Here is a 19,260-nt window from a genome sequence, read left to right as displayed (position 1 = left end):
GGCAGTGAAACCCCAGGAGCTCCAGCTCCCAAACATTGTTACTTGCGTCCCTCCACCTCCCAGCACTCATTGCCTCGTGGTGTCCTGGACTCCCCTTCCATCTACAGAGAGGCGGTCTGGTCACTGCTTGAGAAAATGCCTAGAGTTTGGATTTGAGGCGTTGTGCGGAAGGTAGGATGAGAGAGCGAGAGAGAAAAGGCAAAGCCAGAAGGCAAGGGAGGAGGGTGTGCGGGCCTGTGGCAGGAGGCAACTGTGGATTGGGAGTTGCTTAGGGAAGCATTTCTTTTTGTTTCCTCTTCTCCGACAAAGACAGTCCCAGCCCAGATCCTCTCCATCCTCTAGTTACTTTCTCCTTTCCCTCTTTCTTTACTCTCCTGATGATAAGCCTGGGCAGGAAGAATCATGGAGCAGGAACCCACATCCTTCTCCTCAGGGCAGTCTGCTGCACACAGTAGCGACTCCAGGTGCACACAGGACAAATTGTTTTAAAGAGTCCCTGCAGCCATACTCATCCCTGTTGAGCCCTCTCTTCCCTTTGGGCACGGTGGGGAAGTTCTGGGGCAGTTCCTGAACTTCTGGTTAATCTAAGAGCTCTGGACCCTCATTTCCCCTGGAGCAGTGTTCCAAGCTTAGAGGCAGCCAAATGAGTGGTCCTTATTTTTTAACCCTGCAGGGTATATTAATTCATTTTACAGTCATGGGGGGAGTGGGAGAGAGGGAGTGACTATGATGATTTCCTAAACGCCAATTAGTAAGTAACCCCTCTATCCCACCATTGCGTTTAATAAACAATGATTGATGATCTGACTCTGGTGACAAACAAGGCTGATAGACAAGTACAAACCAAGTTAGAAAGCCGCAGTGCGCTGGTGTATTTCTCCTCTATCATCCTCTGGTATAGTTTCTGCCCCTACTTGTGGCTGGTGGGCCACACTCAACTTTAGGAACCCCAAGTCCAAGAGGCTGAGCAGAGACTGAGACTAGGTTGCCAATTTGAGTTGAACTTGATCTTCCCGCCTCCAAGCAGGATGCCGCGACCCGGAAGTGATATCTCCTCGCCTGTCAGGGATTCTGGCAGTCTGGAAACTCTAAAAATCAAGAAATTCAAGAAGGAGATGAAAAGAACCAGAAACTGTAGTAAGAGAGGGAAAGCAAAAGGAAAACAATTGTGCACAAAAATCGAAGGGCTTTCGGAATTCTGCCTGCGTTTCCAACAACCCGAGTTAAAGCTTGTTTGTCTCCACTTCGCTGCGTTTCTCCACGCGGTTTCTAGCGCGCAGTTCCCTTGCTCAGTATCTCTGGGGTTCTTTGCGTGGGAAGGGCGCTTTCCAGCGCGGCTGGCTTCCTGGAGGGCTCTGCCCACGGGCGGTGGTAGGAAAGCTGGGGTCGCGGCCTGGTGGTGGGGGGGAAGCCCCGAGGGGGGTGGTGCGGGCAGGTCCGGGCGAGGCCCTCACCGACCAGGTACCGGAGGGGTGCCCGCGCCGGCCGTCCCAGGGGAGCCTCTGGGCTGCTCACCGTTCCGGACAGCTGGGGCCAGAGTGATCTTATTACAGTTATTCATGGTCAGGATGATTTCTTAAGCCAAGACCAAAAATAAATGGCTCCAAGCGAGCACGCCAGTGCAGCTGCGCTCTGCGCGGTGGCTGTGAGTGGGGCTGGCACCAGCGACAACGTCCCCAGCTGCTGCTTCGGTATCACTCCGTGCCGGCGGAGAGGCGCACGACGGCGGCGGGCTGTGAGCTGCTGAGTGTGCAGTGGTGCGGGGCTGGAAGGCAGCTACGTGAAACAATTCGACCACACCGTGCTTATGGTCGGCGGACCTGGCATACATAAGAAGACTTACTACCCCCCCCCACTTCCTCCAAGAGGCAGGTTTAAAGTAAATCTCTCCTTTGCTAAGGATGACACCGCCCCCCGCCCCCCAAAGCATTCAAGAGTTCGGACAGATCTGCGACTCTTGTAGAATCAGGAATGTAGCGACGATCCAGATTGAGCCCCTTGCCAGAGGCTGAGTGGCAAATGCCTTAATGCATTTCGGGGCCAGGTGCACCTGGGCTGGATCCTGGCTTCTGGACTTACTGGCTTTATGATCTTGAGCCAGCGACTTGGCCTCGCCGGGGTTGTTTTCGCGTTTGAAAAATGGGGACATATGCCCAATAAGGGTTTGAAAGTTCCTACCTCCTAGCCCTGGTGATCCTCATCGCTGCGTATTTATTCATCTTCGGGGAAATCACCGCACTTTCTTCCTAGAAACGCGGGAAACGTGACGGAACTGCCATCCCCTCTTCCCACCGCGAGGTGTGGCTTCCTAAGCAACGGCCTCCCTCCCCCGACCCGCGACTCTGGGGTCTCCAGGTTCTTCCCTTGGGTCTCACAAGCGCCTTGCCCCGTAACTTACATTCTCCGACCGGCGGGCGAGGTCTGATCCTTGCTTTCTTGCGACTGCTCTCCAGCCTGTTCTATAACCCTCTCGCTGCACGTCTGGAAAGCCCACATTAGAACGCCCCGGAGGATGATCCCTCCAAGCTGGCCGGAACCTGCGCAAAAACCCGGACTCGCGATGCCCGTGGAGCAAGAGCTCCTATCCACCTGCCGGGCGGGCCAGGACCCACGTGCGTGACTAGGGGGCCTGGGAGTGGGAACGATGCGAGGGCCAGCTGGCCGCAGGGACCAAGAGGCGACAACTGCACTGGCCCTGGAAGAACCCAGGGATTTGGGCCGTAGGGAGCCGCGTGGGCCTGGGCTCCTCAGCCCCTCCTCCGCCTTCACCCACGCAGAGAAGGGTTCAGGATTGGCGGGTGCTGCGCCCCGCTAACTGAGCGCTGCTTCCCAGGGAATCCTGCATTGCGGGCCAGGATCCCTTTAAAATTTTTTCACTAAGGAGAGTTAAACACCTTGCATATATTTCCATACTGGTCACGCCCTAATTATGGAAAATCGCGTTCCTCCTGCTGATGGGGCAGGAGGGTGCCGGGGCAGTGGAAGACTCTTGGAACTATACATAAATAGAAAAAAAAAATATTCAGTTTGGACCGTTTGTGGAGTGTCCGGAACCGACAGGTTGGCGGCTGGAAACGGGGGCTTCTATGTCACCTTGCAGTTGAGAGCTGGGTAGGCAACAGGTGAGTGAGATTGGGGCTGCCCCTGTAGGAGGTCAGGACTCCTTCCTGGGCTCGTATTTGGCCAGCACCACCATTCAACTGGGACCCAGTAAAATCTCTTAAGCTTGCAGACTTGGAAAGGGAGGAAGGTAGCCAGGCAACGGAATTGCGGAAACTTCCTCTGGGTCACGTGAACTTTACTGCAGATCAGGAAGTTATCTAACAGCTGCCAAAAATCTTCTGACTCCAGAGCTCCAAATGTTGACTGTTTCTCACACCTCACCACCGGAGTCTGCTGCCTTGGGGGTTATTCACATTTCCTATTCCCTTTCTGCTTCAATCTACCCCCACCTGCCTGGTTGCATTTGGCGATGATTTCCTTTTGTCCATTCCCGATACCATGTGGCTCCCATACTTACCTGGGCTGGCTCTTTCCCCACCCACCCTCCGCAGGGGGAATTCCAAATCTCCTGAGGAGGGAAAGCCGGGTTGAGAAAGGGTCAGAAAAAGGAAGCCGAGCCTAAGGCCAGGCGTGCAATATTATATTCTTCTCCGGGTGACTTTGAGTCATTCCAGAAAAAAAGTGCAACAAAATAAGTAATCTTAATGGGCCCCCTCCCTTTCTTCCACTAACGCGCTAACTCCCAAGTTCTGAGCCAGGTTCACGGGCAGGAACCTGGCCTTCTGTGGCCTGGTATCCCCAGAAGGGGCTGGTCAAGATCTGAGCACACAGTAGGCCCTGAGACAACTGATCCTGGTTGACAGACGGATGCTCTGAAGGAAAAGGAGCAATTGTTTGAGAGCAACTGTAAGTAAAGGCGCCAGGTGTGTCCAGTTAATTTCAGGCTCACAAAGGAGATCACCTCAGGAGGATCTACTCCCACTTTCAACACATTGACCAAACACGAGGGAGCCTGCTTCAGCTGACCCATTGAACGGACAGGGCATCATTATGACTTCTGCCGACAGTGTTCATCTCCTGACCCTCGAGGCTCGAGGTGAGCTGAGCCCGCCCGACCGAATTCACACTCAGACCAGCCTCACTCCAGACAACCAGGAGCAGACACCTTCCCGGAGGCCAGAGTGCAGAAAAGCCGTGTCTTCTGCGCCCAGTGAATTTACGCTAGCTAATGGGGCGCCCGGGCCGTGCCCGAGTACTCGCTACCACGGGTGGGGGCGGGGATGCTGAGATCGCGCCCTGATCCCCCGCTTCCTGGATTCCGCTTCTCTGGGCGGGCGGAGAGCAGACGCTGACTTGCTTGAGCACTGGAGCTTGATCGTGACTAACTGGAAGGGTCCTGCTGTCCCCCACCCGGACGTTACCGTCGGCTAAAGTTGTTACAGCTCTTTTTCGGCGCTAACCTTCCCTTACGCATTTGTAGCTACCCACAGACGCCGACTCCGTCCGCGTGGTGCGCACCCCGGAAGAGCTCGTGGAGACCCGGAAGCGGCGGGAGCTCCGACGTCGCTGCTCTCGCGGGCTAGCCCTTCCCGCCCCGCCCACTTGCGAGGCGCCGGGGTTGTCGAAGCCTCGCGTCGCGCGAGACCTGCGACCGCGTCCGCGCCGCCCTCCCGCCCGGCAGCGGGGGCTTTCCCGCTTCTGGGTGCCGGCCGTTGGCGGCTGTTGGCGGCCGTTACCTCCCCGTTCCCGGGAGGAGCCCGAGCGGATTTAGAGTCCTCGGAAGTCCGCCGTGCCGTCCGGCCACGGGTAGAGGGAGGCAAAGGGAAGGAGGATTTGACAGTGGGCCCGTGGGGGGCCATTCGGTAAACTCCAAAGAGCCGAGGGTCCTGAGGTAACTCCTAACTCTTAACCGCCGTGGGCAGGACGCCTCGGGGCCAGCCGGGCCGGTGTCCGCGACGGGAGAGCGCGGGGCCGCGAGCGTCGGGACAGCACCTCGGTCCACGTGGCCGGCCTACTGGGGGCCCGCACCCTGGCCTCGCTGTTTTCCTGTCTGTGGGGCTCAGGCGCGGTTGGAGAAAGAATAATGTCTCTACTTTCAGGAAAAACATCAAAGACCGGAGCTGCGCAATATGGAGCGCACATGGCGGTCTCCGAATGCCGGACCTGCCAAAACATGTTTCGCAGGATTTTCTTCCTTACCTTTTTGTCCATCCCCGCTCCGCCCTCACCCCAGGCTTTTCTTGTTTTCTCCCCCAGTGGGAGGGAGCCACGGGCTCGCGAGGAGGCTGCAAGGCGATCCACGACCTTTCGGGATGTGATGCTCACCCGGGAAGGGGCTGGGGGACCGCAGAGCCGTGACTCGCCCGGGACCCAGAGCAGAAGCGCCAGGTCGCTTCTGGCATTTTACCTGCAAAAGCAGGTAAGTTTCCTGCTGGTAAGCGAGCCCTTAATGTCACGTTACACCAGCTGAGTCCTCAGGCCTCAGCGCCTTGCTCTCCTTAGGTCAGGGCTCTTCAATAGTTAATGAATATTGAAGGGAAGGAAAAGCCTGCAAACCTGGCTTCAGTTTACTTTTTACTTCAGTCTAAACAAGATTTAGGTGCAAAGCTTCTCTTCCTCATTAACAGTTATGTTAAAATCATTATTACTGCTAAACAGTAGGAGATCGGTATCGCAGTTCTTTAAATAACCTAGCAGAGAGAGGCAAGGGACAGTTGGCTCAAAGTTCAGGCGGTTTGCTTCAGGAATTTATTTCTCAAGGTGAAATCTCAGAATGTGAGGGGTCATTAAAATGATCTAGGTTCAACTTCTGAACTTCCTGGAAGGTGAACTGGGCCCTAACTAGGTAGTTACTAGCCCAGGGCATAGGCTAGGATGGAGCTGGGGAAGTGCTCTCTCTCCCAGGCTGATGCCTAAGAGCTCACTGCCCCTCACAGCCCTCAGTGGAAGGACAAGCTGGATCATTTCGTCTCTTCTCGCCACTTCTGTTAAATGGATTGCTGTCTCCTCTGAAAAATGATCTCAGGCTATTCTCCTTCAGCACATTTACACGTAGGGTTAGTATTAAAGGTAGGAGTAAATTCTTGGGGGCTCCCATTTAACAAAAGATCCATGCCGTCGCCAGAACATGCAGCTTTTTCTAATGCGCTACTGATGATAGTGGGGGAAGGAAACACCGCCGCACATGGAGCTGGTTAAACATGAATCTCATCAAATCTTCCAGTGTCTGGTGACTTATGTGGCTTATATACCCAGACCGGTGGGCAACTTACCTGACAAGCAGTTAGAAAATCTGGATTTTACACCTGGCTTTGCCATCAACCTGCTGCATGTCCCGACCAGTCAATTTCTCTGGATTTATTTCTCTCTCTATATACACGTTTTTAATTTTTATTATATGTGTGCATTATATATTTGTGTGTATGCATACGCATGTACTTATGTTATTAATTTTTAATCCTGGTAATCTATTGGTTCACAAACCCAATTTCTGTTTTTATATTCTCTGATGCTGTTGTATGTATCAACATACAGTGAGTCCCTTACCCCTACCAGATGAAGAAGCAACAGAGCCAACACCGACACCCTGCTTATTCATGTATTAAGTTAATAAGTTAATCAATGAATGTTAAACCTGCATAGTTCTTTAGAGCTGCTTCTGCCCCTTCTTCTTGCAGATGAGCACACGAGCCCAGAGAGCTGATTTCCCCCGGTCGCACAGCTAGAGAGCCCAGGATGGCTTCTTGCTCAGTGCCATACTCTGTGAAAATTATTGGAGAGACGGGCCAGGTGAGCATGGGTCAAGTCTCTAGGATATTTCCTTCTACCACCCAGCCATCCACATTCCTCACCCCACTTCTCATTCAGAACAGCAATACCCAGACCAGAACATAATAGTCTTGGATTCAGGAGTACAAATTTAAGGCAAAACTCGAAGTCAGCACCGTGTCACTTGTGCTACGCTTCTTTAAACATTCCTGCTCTATTGTGTGGACTGTGAGCCCACAAGGAGCTTTGGGCCAAGGTTACAGGTCCTCTAATGAGGATACAGCCACAAGTCTCACATGTCTTTAGAGTCTCTTTAGAGGTAGAAATCCATGATCAAACTTAATAAAGAGGCAAAACAATAATTAACAAATTTATAAAGTAAAGCCAGTGTTCAGACTAATATTTCACTGATCCTTTTCCCTCACACAACACACTCCCAAATTATCAACATTGGGTGCAGGTGGAAGAGCTAACAAAGCAATTATCCAGCATTAATAGTAAGATGGTAAAGCTGCTCTTGCTTGCTTTGGGGAAGCACCTTCTTGATGTGAGATAAGGATGTGGGGAACTGTCTGCCATGTTGGATGTTAAGTGTGGGTGCTTTCTCCTGTCTTGGTCGACCTTGATGAGCCTGTTGATGCTGCCTGGCTGGAATCCAGAGTGTTTCAGAGGAACAGTTGTAATGTGTTTCCCATGGGTGTGTAGCGCAACAGGCAGTTTCTCTGCACTGAAGCAGCCTCTTCCTCTCTCACCTGCAGGCTGGGGGACCTTGACAACTTGGAGGCTAAAAGAACCCCACATAGCACCAGGGCTGAGGGGGTCTCCCTCAGCAGGGAGCTTAGGCCTGTGGCAATGGGCCACCCAGCCCAGACAGCCACTCCAAGCTGTTGCCCTAGGTAGGACCGGAGCAAGGATACCCACCTTCCACCTTTGAATCTGGGCGATTATGTAAGGTGTTCGTTGCAACTCTAGCTGTGCAATAGAGTACAAAGAGCTCTCTGCCCATTCCTCCTAAACCTCATCCTCAGGGTCCTGTTCTGGACCATTTCTCTTCCTATATGAAAACCTCTCCCTGGGCTATAGTCAATCCAAATACTTCCTGAGATGGTTATAAGGATTAAATGAGAAAATCTACTAAACGTGCTTTTCACAGTGCTACGTATGTAGTAAGTACTAGATGCATGTTAGCAATGATTATCGTTATTACCGTTATTGTTTTTATTAGCCATTCTATGGTTTCACTTGACGTTGATGGCATATTTTTCTACAATTCAGACCTCTTCTAGGAGTGCTAGACCCAAATATCCCACCCCTTGCTGGAGGACATTTTCACGTCCTAAGTAGATGTACTTAGATTTTGAAAACTCGTCACGCTCAGAACGGAATGTGTTTTTAGTCCCTGTTGCACACTCATAGTCTGTTCTCCTAGGCTCTATGAATGGCACCACCATCAGTCAGGAGCTAGGCCATAACCTGGCAACTCCCCCCAGGTCCTCCTATTATCTTTCAAATCCACCCTCTCTACCTCCTGCCTCAGTGATGACAGGTACTGAGTTTGCGTCATTCCATTATTGCTCCTACTGCCAGTGTGCTCTCCAGTCTGTGCTCCCAGCAGCCGGTGTCATCTTTATATAATGCAGTTTGATCATGTCATGCCCCTACTCTAAATCTTTCATTCACTCTGCATAGACTTCAGGAAAACCCAAATGCGAGCATGTGATGCTCCTCACATAACATCTCCGTTCTCACCACTTTCCCTTCACACACGCTGAGCCCTGGCTCTGCTGAACTGTGCTGAAGAGCCCAGTTTCTTTTGCCTTCATGTCTCTGCACGTGTTGTCCCTCTGCCTGCTGCACACCTTCCTCCTCATCCATAAGGTAGAAGGATGTCATTCTCCTTGTCCTTCAAGATTCCACCTGGGTGTCTGCTCTTTTTGGGCTCAGGCTGACTACAGTTTATATTCTACAGGCGTGTCATTTCTCTTTTCCACTAGGTGTGAGTTCCCGAAGGCAGTAGAATAGGTCTTTAATCTTTGTGGCCACAATGCTTTACTGGCATACAGTGGGTGTCCATCACGTGTTTGCTGAATATGAGAATGGCCCAGAATTAGAATGAATATCTTTGGTAATATAGCTTCTCATCATCAAGATTTGGGGCAAGTTATTTTTTTCTGAACTGCAGTTTTTTCACCTGTAAAGTGGGGATTAATGACGCCCCCTAATGTTGTGAGGGTTAAATGAAAAGTGAATGGCAAAGTCTCCAGTAAACTGTGTAGCACCGTACCTGAGTCATTATTATAATAAATGCAAACCCACATTTCCCGTGCATGTACACATTTCCATTCACGCACGTAATGTGTGCCTGTTACATGCATCCATGTGTCTGTTGGTGCACCTTCATGGTTACATGGAAAAGCAGCTTCCAAACGTACCTTTCTCTAGATCCTCCCCCCTTTAAAAGGCCAGCTGAAATAGGTGGATAGGTAATTACTTTAGATAACTAGTTCAGGTTAGTAGTAGTGTCCTCCATTGTCCTTCTGTGAGTTCCTCACATCCATGCACACAAACAGTGCAGATTTATAGAGCTCTGAATGGGTGTTAGAGTCCATTACCATTTTTATTACGACTGTGATTGTACTTTTCTACTAAAGCTGTAACGTCGAAAGCACCTCCCGGTGGGCTTTAGTTTTATTTTCACAAAGGTCACTTGTAGCAGTTACTGAACATGTGGTTTTCCCCATTTTGCATGTGAACAAACCCAGGCACAGGGGGTTCCTTTAACAAGCTGCCCCCTTTCCAGTGCTGCACCTGCGTGGAGATCAGAGCCCCTTCTCCTGTCTCCTTTCTTTTCCCGCAGGTCAGTGTAGGAAGTTTGCGCAAAATAGCTGATCCGGTAAAACCAGCCAGAGCCCATCAAGGCGTAAATTGACCAGTGCTGATAATGCTTTGAGTTGCCACAGTTATTTCTGCGCTTCGGGCCTGCCCTAAATGTGGAATCTGCTCTTCTAACATCAGTAGCGAGGGAAATTCCTTGGTTTTCGGTTCCCCGGAGGGTAATTGCCTGTCCTTCCGCGGTGCGCGGTTGCCAACTGCCCGGCCGCCCCAGGGCTTTGAAGGGGGGGGCGCCTTCCCTCCGCAGTGCCCGTAGCACCTCGCCCACTTACTCGACCTTCTGCCTCTCCTCGAAAAAGCCAGGTGGCGCCAACCCTCAAGCCAGGCCCGAGCCCAGGGCGCAGAGCCGGGAGGAAGGGTGGGCCGGGCTGGCGCTCCCTCCCTGCACCCTCCGCCCTCCCCTGCGCACCCCTGGAGGGATACGAGGTGTCCTGTGTGCCACATGCAGCTTGGGGAATGGAAGCAATTAACGCCATGAGGTTTCCTGGCTCTTTGCGGTGTTTTCGGTGGGTTTTGATTTGGGGAAGGAGGGCGCGGAGCGGGGCAAGCCTGTTCCAATCTGCCAACATCCTGTGTCTGCCTGTCTGCGTTGCAGATGACGCGCGGGCCCGCACTGCGGGGACAGGAGAGGCCCCGGTGTCGTGTGCTGGGCCTACCTGAGATGAGGGACAGAGTCGGTGCAGGTCCGAAAGAGGCAGAACTGGCCCAGCTGTGAAAGGAGGGCTTCCAGCTGCCCTCATATGACAGCTGAGGGTCTGAATCTATTAGGAAAGGCACACGTTTCAGCTTTCAAACTCTGTTTTTTATCCTTGAAATGTTTCCAGTCTTTGAACTGCTTTTATTTAACAGGGAGAAGAGAGAAACTCGATTATGCGATTATATCCATTTACTTGATTTAAACCAAACTACATTGAACAAAAATGTTTGTTGAAACTTAGAAAATAACTGCTTATCTGGTAATGAGAGTTTAGCCATCCACACGTGCTGCTGTTTCAAATCATCACCAAATTCGAAGTTAAGATGAATCCAGTAAAAGTAATTTTTTTGTATTTGTTGGAATACTAGGAGCATAGCGTTGGAATTATGGCGTGTAGCGATTTTAGGATTTTAATTGAAATGACAGTAACACACATACAAACACATAGAGCTCTCAGCAATGCTGGTCACAATGAGAGTGTGCTATTAATGCTGCCTTCTCTGGGGTGCCGCTGGTGAGTTTATTACAGTGTGGACTTCAGTGTTTTTCATACCACAGGTTGCCAACCATTAGTAACTCAGTAACATGGGATTTGACTAGCATTTTAAAAGTGGAATAGAAAATATTAGAAGGATGTTAAGGATATTCTTTCATAAGTCTTTCTTCTCGTGTATATATACGTGTGTACTGAGTCGCAGTGCAAAATGTATTTCTTATCATGGATTACAGTAAAAAGAAGTTTGAAAGCTATGGTTGTAGAAAAATCTAACAAGGTTCCCATCCATGTTACGCTCTTGAAGTTCGGGGTGCAGGGTTGGGGCTCCTGCCGCCTCCTGGTGCTCTGCAGTGAACTAGAGGGTATATGCCCCCTTGTAGACCTGACACTGAGCATGACCCTCAGGGAAATGAGATCGGGAGGTGGGTATTCAGTTTTTAAAATCTCAGCACAGTGGGTTCTTTCCTGGTTACAAAAGTAATGCTTGATAAGAGATCACATCAGGCCTCAGACCCCGGGAAAAAGATGGGCATGGAAGAATGAGATGGAGCCCCAGGCCTCAGAGAGGAAGGTGGCAACAGGAAGATGGGAACAGAACCTCTGCAGCAAAGTCCAAAGAAGAATTCTGCTTCTTCAACCTGGGTGTGCAGGGGGAGGGGCAGCTGGAGTCAGAAGTCTTGGAACGGGGAATCTTTGTCTTAGCTTATCTTAGCAGGGGCAGGTAGAATAGTCTTAGACCAATTTAGGAGCTCAGGGATTGACACGGGGCACGAGGAATGCTTCTGTCCCTCATCTTCCTCTCTGCCCCAGTGTCTAAGGGGAGCAGATACTACAAGACTTTGGTTAAACCGTGTTTACTAGAGGGGTAGGTTTTTTGTTTTAAGAGTCGATGGCTCCCTTTGGCTTTTGCTCCTATTTCCTGGTATAGGAGCCTGTCCTCAGGAATGTCAGCCAGGCCTGTCTTTTTTCCACTCCAGATACTGGGATTGGTTACCTGAGCCAGATCCAGACTGGGTATGGCCTCCCTTCTCTCTCTTCCCCTGCAAACACGCTGGTCATTGCTTTGACCCTGTCCCACGTGGTCAACCAGAGGGAAAGGAGACGTAGATTTGGACTTTGGGGCAATGGACCTAGCCCAGGCTCCATCTTAGCCTGACCAGACCTCTGCTGAGATGTATGCCATGTTCACCCTTAGTAATCAGGTGGGCATTGTTTCCACTTTCTCTTGTTCCAGAAATGTCTAATTCCCAACTGCAGGGGTTCTCAAACTTTGGCGTGCAGCAGAATCAGCCAGAGGGCTTGTTAAGCTACAGATTGCTTGGCTCTACCACCCGCCAGCTTTGATGCACCCAGGCTGGGGTGCGTTTCTAACACATTCCCAAGTGATGCCGGTGCTGCTGGCCCAGGACCAGACCTTGAGAACCAGCGGTCTGTTTTGAGAAGGGTGTTGGGGGAGAAGGTGACTGGCAGGGCAAGAGGAGAGCCCTCCTAAGATCTTGGCCTTAATACCACCTTAATTCCATGAAGGCTGCCTGCCCCTACCCCAAGGCAGTCCCCTGACAGTCAAGGCTGCCAGGGGATCACATCTGGAGGAGGGTGACTCAGTAACAGCGGCTCTGACTGGTTAGTTTGGGGACTCTCCATCTTGAGGGGACTCAGGAGAGGAGGGGTCCAGGGCACCTTACTCTTGGCAGCCACTGAGGACTGTGGTTGCCTGTCCCTGGAGGAGAGCCATGCTCTTGCCGATGGAACTCCTTGTGCTGCAGGGCCTGGGGTACACAAGCTAGAATTCCCAGTAACTTCTGCAGCCAGAGGCAGGATGCAGGGCAGGTTCTGATAATGAAATGCAGTCACATAAGATTTGAAAGGCAGAAAAGAGGAGGACGCTGTCTTTCCTCAGCTGTGTAGGTGCCCAAGAAGGCTCTGGAAGGCATGAGTGTGGGCAGTGGCTGCATCCCATGGCCCACTGCCTGGTCCCCAGCTTAGAGGGTATGGGGGCTCTCACGGCTGCTCCTCCAGCCCTTCCATGTGATAGCTTGTATTAAATCCCTCTGAGCTTGAAAGATCTGGGGTGTTTTCCGTTTCCTGTATTGAGCCCTGACTGACATTGGGAGAGGACGGTCTGGGCATAGAGTATGGCGTAGACCCTGCAGCTGGTGAGGTGACCGTCCTGGGCGGGGGGACCTTTGGGGGTGATGAGCCAGGGCCAGGAGAGCTTGCCTGCTGTCCTGAAACCTGCAGCTTGTTCTGCCTCTCTCACCACAAAGCCTCCCTTCTCCCAGCTTCCCTCTCTGGATTTTGCAGCAAAGCAGGAAAACCAGCAATTTTTTTGAGAGTGTAGGCACACGTTTTTGCTAGGGCTCCATGACTGTCTGCTCTGCCCATTTTGTTAGTTAATTGAATATTGTCCTGTCCTGTGCTCTGATTTCTGGGCATTCACTCCCAGTGAGCCTTTACCCTAGTTAAGGGAAGAGAGCGAGTTTTTGGTTTCCAGCCCGAGACTGAACAGCAAGTGACTTGAGCAAGTCAGCCTGGCTCAGTGTGAACGCAGTGCTGGATGGGCGCTGCCGATCCCGGCCACAGTGGCGGACTGTGGCTAGACTCCGGGGCCACTTCCTCCGTCTGCCTTGCTGCCTGGCCCCACCTTAACGCCCTGAACTGCAGCTCTTATTCCGGAGCTGATTCTCTGGCTCAGCAGTTCTTCCTGAGCAGAGACAAGACTGAATATATGTCCCTTACTGATTGTTGTCCAGGAGGACTTGGTTGCTCTGGTCTCACTGCTCTTGGGCGCGGTACCCCTCCCTGCAGGAGGAGACGTCTGCTGCACTTGGGTGTGATCATGTGAACTTGCTCTGGCCAATGAAGTGGGAGTGGAAATGACTGCCCTTGGTCTGCACTTGGTCTTCAGTCCCTCTTGCTACACGCCAGCAATGATGTAGATAGAGGCAGCGCCGCAGTGATGACTGGCTGCAGGAACCCAGGAGGGACATGGTGCTAAAACTTTCAAAAAGTATTAATTCTGTATTAGTTTATTGATTTCTGTGAAGTGGTTGGGACTTTAGAGGCCTAATACATTGCACCTCTCACCCCAGCCCAGGTTTAGTCCAAAAAGGCTGGTGGTTCTTCCAAATGCACCAACGGGCAAGGTCAGGAAGGGGTGCAGGGAGTTACTCTACAGGTGGTCCTGTCCCCTGAAAACTTCGGGGGAGGGAAATAGGAGAGGTTTCTGAAGGGATTTCATCACTGTAGAATTGTATCACTCTCTGTATCTGAAAGAATTTTCTGGAAATAGAAATATTAGGAGAGGCCATAAAAACGTTAATTCTTGTCTCATTTTCATTCTTCCATATTTGAAAGCCTAAGGAGGCCATTCAAGTGATGGATCAAGGCATTAAATAAAACTTTAAGCAACGGTAATCCTAACCGATAGAGCAGCAGCTCCATAGTAGGTGAACTGTGGCCTGAACATTAACAGGGCAGACTTTCTGCCAAGTCTGCGAGGGCCTGGCTCCTCGTTAACTGATGGCCGGTGCTCCCAGCACAGTGCTCTGCTCTGGCTGCTGATCCTGGGGAAATGGCATTGTTTTGAAACCCAGTGCTCTTAATGAAGCAGTTCCTGGCCCTGAAATGTGCGGAAAAATACTTAAAAGTGCGATGAAAAACTCGTCTGTTGAAAAGCCAATGACTTTCCAGGGTTGATTTTTAAATAATAGATTTGTTTTATTTGACACTTTGGTAAATGCTTTAATAAAACGTAACAAGGTCAAAGAAATTGTACAGTGTGTTTTATGTCCCACAGCCTGGAATATCTGAACTCTGTGCTTGCAAATGAGCATCATTAGTAGTGAAAATTTTGTTGCAAAATTTTTCATGGACTGTTTTGGAGTGTCAGACTTCAAGGCGCTATCACAGAATTGGCAAGGTTCAAGGGATTTTTACTGACTTAATAACATTTTTCTTTATTGTCTCCATAATCACCTGCTTCATGAACTGTGGCTAGAGCAGATGTTGCAACTGGTAATTTTCTTAGAATCCAAGTGCCATTATGTTTTTCCATCTTTTGATTTCCATCATTTCTGGGAATTGTTAGTAGATGGAATAAAAAGAGAATACATTATAAACAATTCAAAACACTGAAAACAAAATTCCTTGGACCTTTTACAGCTACCACACATGCAAATAAATGTGGCTTTGCATTCCAATGGCATTTGAGTGGGGATTACATTTTCCTCATTAACCTCTTTCTTAACCAAACAGTATTGTTTTTCAAGTCTCTTTTATTGAAATCAAGTTTGACATTTTAAATTAATTCACACTCAGTTCAAGTGAAGAAGCAGAATGTCTTCTTTTGATCCCAGTCATTTGTGCAGTCCTGGCTGAACTGTGCCAAAGTAGGAAGGCCTCCTGGTTTACCATGAAATCGGGAGGTTGGTTATATTCCTTGCAAAATCAAAACATTAGGGTACTAAGTATGTTTTTTCCTGTCCTACTAAGGAAAGAGGTGGAAAAATTAATCATGGATACACACCTGAGATCTGAAGTGCTTGCCTCCCAATGGCAAACTATTTATAAAGTGAATGTACATACTTCTAATTGAAGGAACAGCCAATCTGTCTTCCATTGGTCATAACCAGTAATTCCTCTGCTAATATGTGGACCTTAATTTGAAGCAGTGGGAATCTTCTCTTTTCTCCAGGAAAGTCAATAGAGTTGTTTAGAAAGACTGTACAATTTCGGTAGGAGGAGAAATATAACTTAAGAGTTTTTAAAACTTCTGTAAACACTTATGCATGTATCTGCAGTTCTTGCCCTGTTACAGAACAAAAGTATACATCGTTTTCATTGTTGATATTTGGCAGTAGATGGTGAAATATTTGTGTGTATTTGGGTATGTCTAAGTAAAATGAGAGAGATGTTAAAATAACTCTCGGTCTGAGTTACATGCACCAATTTTAGGAAACCCTGTAGCAGTTGCTTTCACTATGCTGTTAGCTCTGTCTTGTTTTGTCAAGATTTCTTTTTCATTCCACCATCTTCTCATGCATTATTTTCACCTCCTGTAATCCTAGCTCAATGTGGCATGAGTTAGAGTTGGAAAGAGAAGCAACACTAGTTTTCTTAGTGTCCACAGTTTCAAAACACACCCTTTCATGTTATTTGACACCATTTTCTACATGTGCTTTCTTTAGAAAGTGGAAATATACATTGTTGAGAGTTTGTCAGATGATACCATATTGCAAAATGTTTGCAAAACTGAAATATTGACAAAATGCATGTGATTCCAAAAGGGCCTGCTTGATTGAAAGCAGTTGCAGTATTTCAGCATGAGAATATTGCTCATCCTTTCTGTTTTTAGATTCTACAGAGCATACCTCTGGACTTCTGTCCGCAGAAAGCAGTTTCTACACAGCTAACTTGGAACAGGTTAGAGCTAGACTCTACAGCTTCTATTCCTGCAGTAAGCATTCAGGAAAACTGCTCTCCCCTGGTCATCTCTAGTTCATAGGAGGCTGAATTTCCCTGCCTGCCTCTAGTGTCTAACACCACCTACTTGGCGTAATCATGCTTGTGCCATCCCAGCGTGTGCTGTGGTCGCCAAGATGCAGCTGTGCCCTCAGTAGGTCCTTTGAAAAGATGCTCCTTCAGAATTGATTTGCTGTTCACGCCTCAGCATCCCAGCTTGGCTGACACTTAGCCTACTTCTGCGAATGACACCAAAATCAGTTCTGCCACTAACTAGAAACAAGGCCGTTTCCATTGTGAAAGAGTAATAGCCTCATGAAAAGTTGCATTTGCATACTTGGTGATAATAACAATTAGAATTTTTTAAAAAAATTTTAAAGCCTAAGTATGTAATATATGTGATGTATGGTGAGAGATTTTTTCAAAAATATAATGTATTTGACATCTCAATTGCCTTTTGACTAACACAGAATTAGCATCCTGAAAATTGATCAAAGAAGGAGAAAAAAATTTTGCTTTATTTTTTCATTTGCAATACACTTCCTTTGTCAAACTACTCTCTTAACTAATAAGGAAAACCATCCACAGCAGTGTAGCTCATCTTTATTTGAATTTCAGAAAAGCTACTGTCCCCAACTATTTTCTGAACTTTTCAAAGGACTTTTTGCTGTCTAGCTTCATCTTGTTTAAAGATGTTAGAGCTGTGTTGAGATTAATATCAGCAATCAGAAAGTAATATCATAGTCTGGTTGTCATTGTCCTGTATAGACATGCTAGAACTAGATTGCCTGTGTTAAAAATTAATGGATTAGGGAAGAGAAGCATTCGGACTCTCAATGATGGGGGCTTCAGCTATCCTGGCATCTGCCAGATGTCTCATTTTCTAAACTCAGAACCTCTGATAAATTCATGATTTACCTCAATTAGTGCTCTCAGCCCCGGCTGCACGTTAGAATAATCCCAGACTTCTTTTTTAAAAAATGGATAGGCAGGCTCCACCCATTCTACCCTGAGAGCAGAATCTCTCAGGGTAGGGCCCCAGACTTTAGTTTATTTGTTTGTTAAGTGCCCCCGCCCCCTAGTGATTCCAGCGTGCAGCCAGGTTGAGAATCGCTAACCCACATGATAATTTCATCTTTCAGAAGGGAGAGGAAGTGATGAAGAGGATTAACACCCTGCTTCTAATTCTGGCCACCTCAGAGGCTCTGCACGGAAAATCAGAAGTGACAGGAATCCTGGAAGAGGGCCACCTGGCCATCAGAAAATTCCAGAGAGATGTGGTCACTGCCAGACATACAGTCGGTTAGTTTGAGTTTTTAATTATCTCAGGAAATTATAAAAGCTTGACTTTGACCCCCTGGTCTGAGATTCCAAAAAGAATCAGGGGAGAGTCCTCAAAATGAACTTCTGATGCTACAGTTGTAAATGGTCCAAAGCGAGGGTGGGTCGGGGTGGGGAGGAGAAGAAGAAAAAGGAAGGAGGTAGCCAAGAAGATTTACTCTCTTTGTGCAGGAAGCTGTTTGTTGAGATCAGATATATTTTTAAATGGTGTATGTAAAGTGTGAATGATGATCTGGGAAAACAAGGATGGATATAAAAAAACTGCCAAGAACATGTGAGAAAAGAGTCAGAAAGACTAAATCCAGAAGGAGGCTAACATTCCCAATGATGAAGAGGGCTGTCAGAAACAAAAGCAAGTGTAGAATCCATGCATGGCTGGGATGGCGTTTCATCCATGTTATGTCAGTAGTAAAGATACAAGGTGACCACTCCCTCAGACTCTATGTTACACTTTAGAAAGGATGGGACAAAGTTTGGTAAGAGGGATTGAAGAATAAGATCACTTAGGAGCAAATGCTCGCTGTCCTAAATAAGTTGAAACATTGGTCTGGAAATAACAAACCGAAATATTAATAGAATTTTCAGATGAAATTGCTTTGATCATTAAAAATATGAAGATTGTAAGATGTGCCTGAGGACTGTTCCACATTTTTTTTTAAGAGGGAAGTAGAAAATGTCTTTGAACTGTAGACTCAATGACCTGCTGATTCTTCAGTTCAAAAATTCTAAAATTTACTTTAAAATGCAGTTTGAATGCAAGACTGCCACGTTAAATTATACCTATGACATAATTAACAAAGAGAGCAGAGACAAGGAAGCATAACCTTTGAAATAATCTAATTCAAATTCAGAAAGTCATAACCCTTGAGAATTCGATAAAAGCTTAATACACTCTTGGAATAGTTAAATAATACAGTGTAACTGACCACTCCAGAACTTAGTGGCTTAAAGCAGCTACTATTAATTTGCTCACAATTCTGTTTTCCTGGGCCCAGCTGGCTGGTTTCATCTGGGATCCCTCAGGCAGCTTCAGTCATCCTTAGCTTAACTGAGACTGGATGGTCCAGGACCTCCTCAGCCACATGCCCAATGGTTGTTGCTGGCTGCCAGCTGGGGTGCCAGGGCTTGTTTACATGGTGGGCAGCCTTCCAGGAGAACGAGGGCGGAAGCAGCAAGGTCAAGGTTTAGAAGTCACATAACATCACTTATCACTTCTGCCTCATCCTGTTGGTCAGGGCAAGTTGCAAGGCCACCACATACCCAGGGACAGGGAATCACATAATACCTTTAGATGAGAATTGTTGCTGCTTGTGTGTCTAATCTACCATACCTCTCCTCAGAGAAAGGCTCTACACTAATACACATGAAATAGTTTAATTTCAGGGGATTCATGGACCCTTTCAACCCAAGTTAAGAGTCTTTATTCTAACCATTGGCATATTTAAGCAAGGAAATTGAGGTCCAAAGACACTAAGGACTGTTTGTTGAGTATACAAGCATAGGAGAGTGGGCTCTCACATAGGTGTCACAGCTCCCAATCCTGTGCTGTTTTCATCATGCCCAATTGATAATCACCTCATTATTATCGGAAGTGGATTTT

General features: G+C 48.3%; 2 protein-coding genes across 9 annotated transcripts in view; one reads left to right on the top strand and one right to left on the bottom strand.

The window, feature by feature from the left end:
- Window positions 1-732: 732 nt before the first annotated feature.
- On the bottom strand, window positions 733-4,513 carry LOC307189314 (uncharacterized protein). 3 transcript variants are annotated; one of them, XM_079927304.1, is made up of 5 exons: window positions 4,464-4,513; window positions 2,399-2,537; window positions 2,179-2,246; window positions 1,516-1,765; window positions 733-1,088 (listed from the first exon to the last, which is right to left on the bottom strand). In XM_079927304.1, exons 1-4 carry the CDS (start codon window positions 4,475-4,477, stop codon window positions 1,564-1,566), a joined length of 423 nt encoding a protein of 140 aa, XP_079783430.1. In that variant the 5' UTR covers window positions 4,478-4,513; the 3' UTR covers window positions 733-1,088; window positions 1,516-1,563. The 3 variants fall into 3 exon arrangements, with proteins under 3 accessions (XP_079783430.1, XP_079783429.1, XP_079783431.1); XM_079927303.1 differs by having other exon boundaries at window positions 2,895-4,510; XM_079927305.1 differs by lacking the exon at window positions 1,516-1,765 and having other exon boundaries at window positions 2,895-4,510.
- Window positions 4,514-4,626: 113 nt separating this feature from the next.
- Window positions 4,627-19,260, top strand: part of LOC307188525 (uncharacterized protein) — a 79,824-nt gene continuing 65,190 nt past the window's right edge. For 5 of the 6 annotated variants that reach the window (XM_079925765.1, XM_079925764.1, XM_079925762.1 and 2 more), the window contains exons 1-5: window positions 4,627-4,894; window positions 5,260-5,422; window positions 6,681-6,792; window positions 16,213-16,314; window positions 17,462-17,621. In XM_079925765.1, the coding sequence (XP_079781891.1) occupies window positions 6,739-6,792; window positions 16,213-16,314; window positions 17,462-17,621 (316 nt within the window). In that variant the 5' untranslated portion in view covers window positions 4,627-4,894; window positions 5,260-5,422; window positions 6,681-6,738. The remainder of the gene's footprint in view (window positions 4,895-5,259; window positions 5,423-6,680; window positions 6,793-16,212; window positions 16,315-17,461; window positions 17,622-19,260) is intronic. The other variant, XR_013828966.1, reaches the window with a different exon arrangement.

This window comes from Stenella coeruleoalba, assembly GCF_951394435.1.
Source record: "Stenella coeruleoalba genome assembly, chromosome: 7".
Lineage (NCBI taxonomy): Eukaryota > Metazoa > Chordata > Mammalia > Artiodactyla > Delphinidae > Stenella > Stenella coeruleoalba.
The sequence above is the reverse complement of the archived record's forward strand: the minus strand, read 5'-3'. Positions and strand labels throughout refer to the sequence as shown.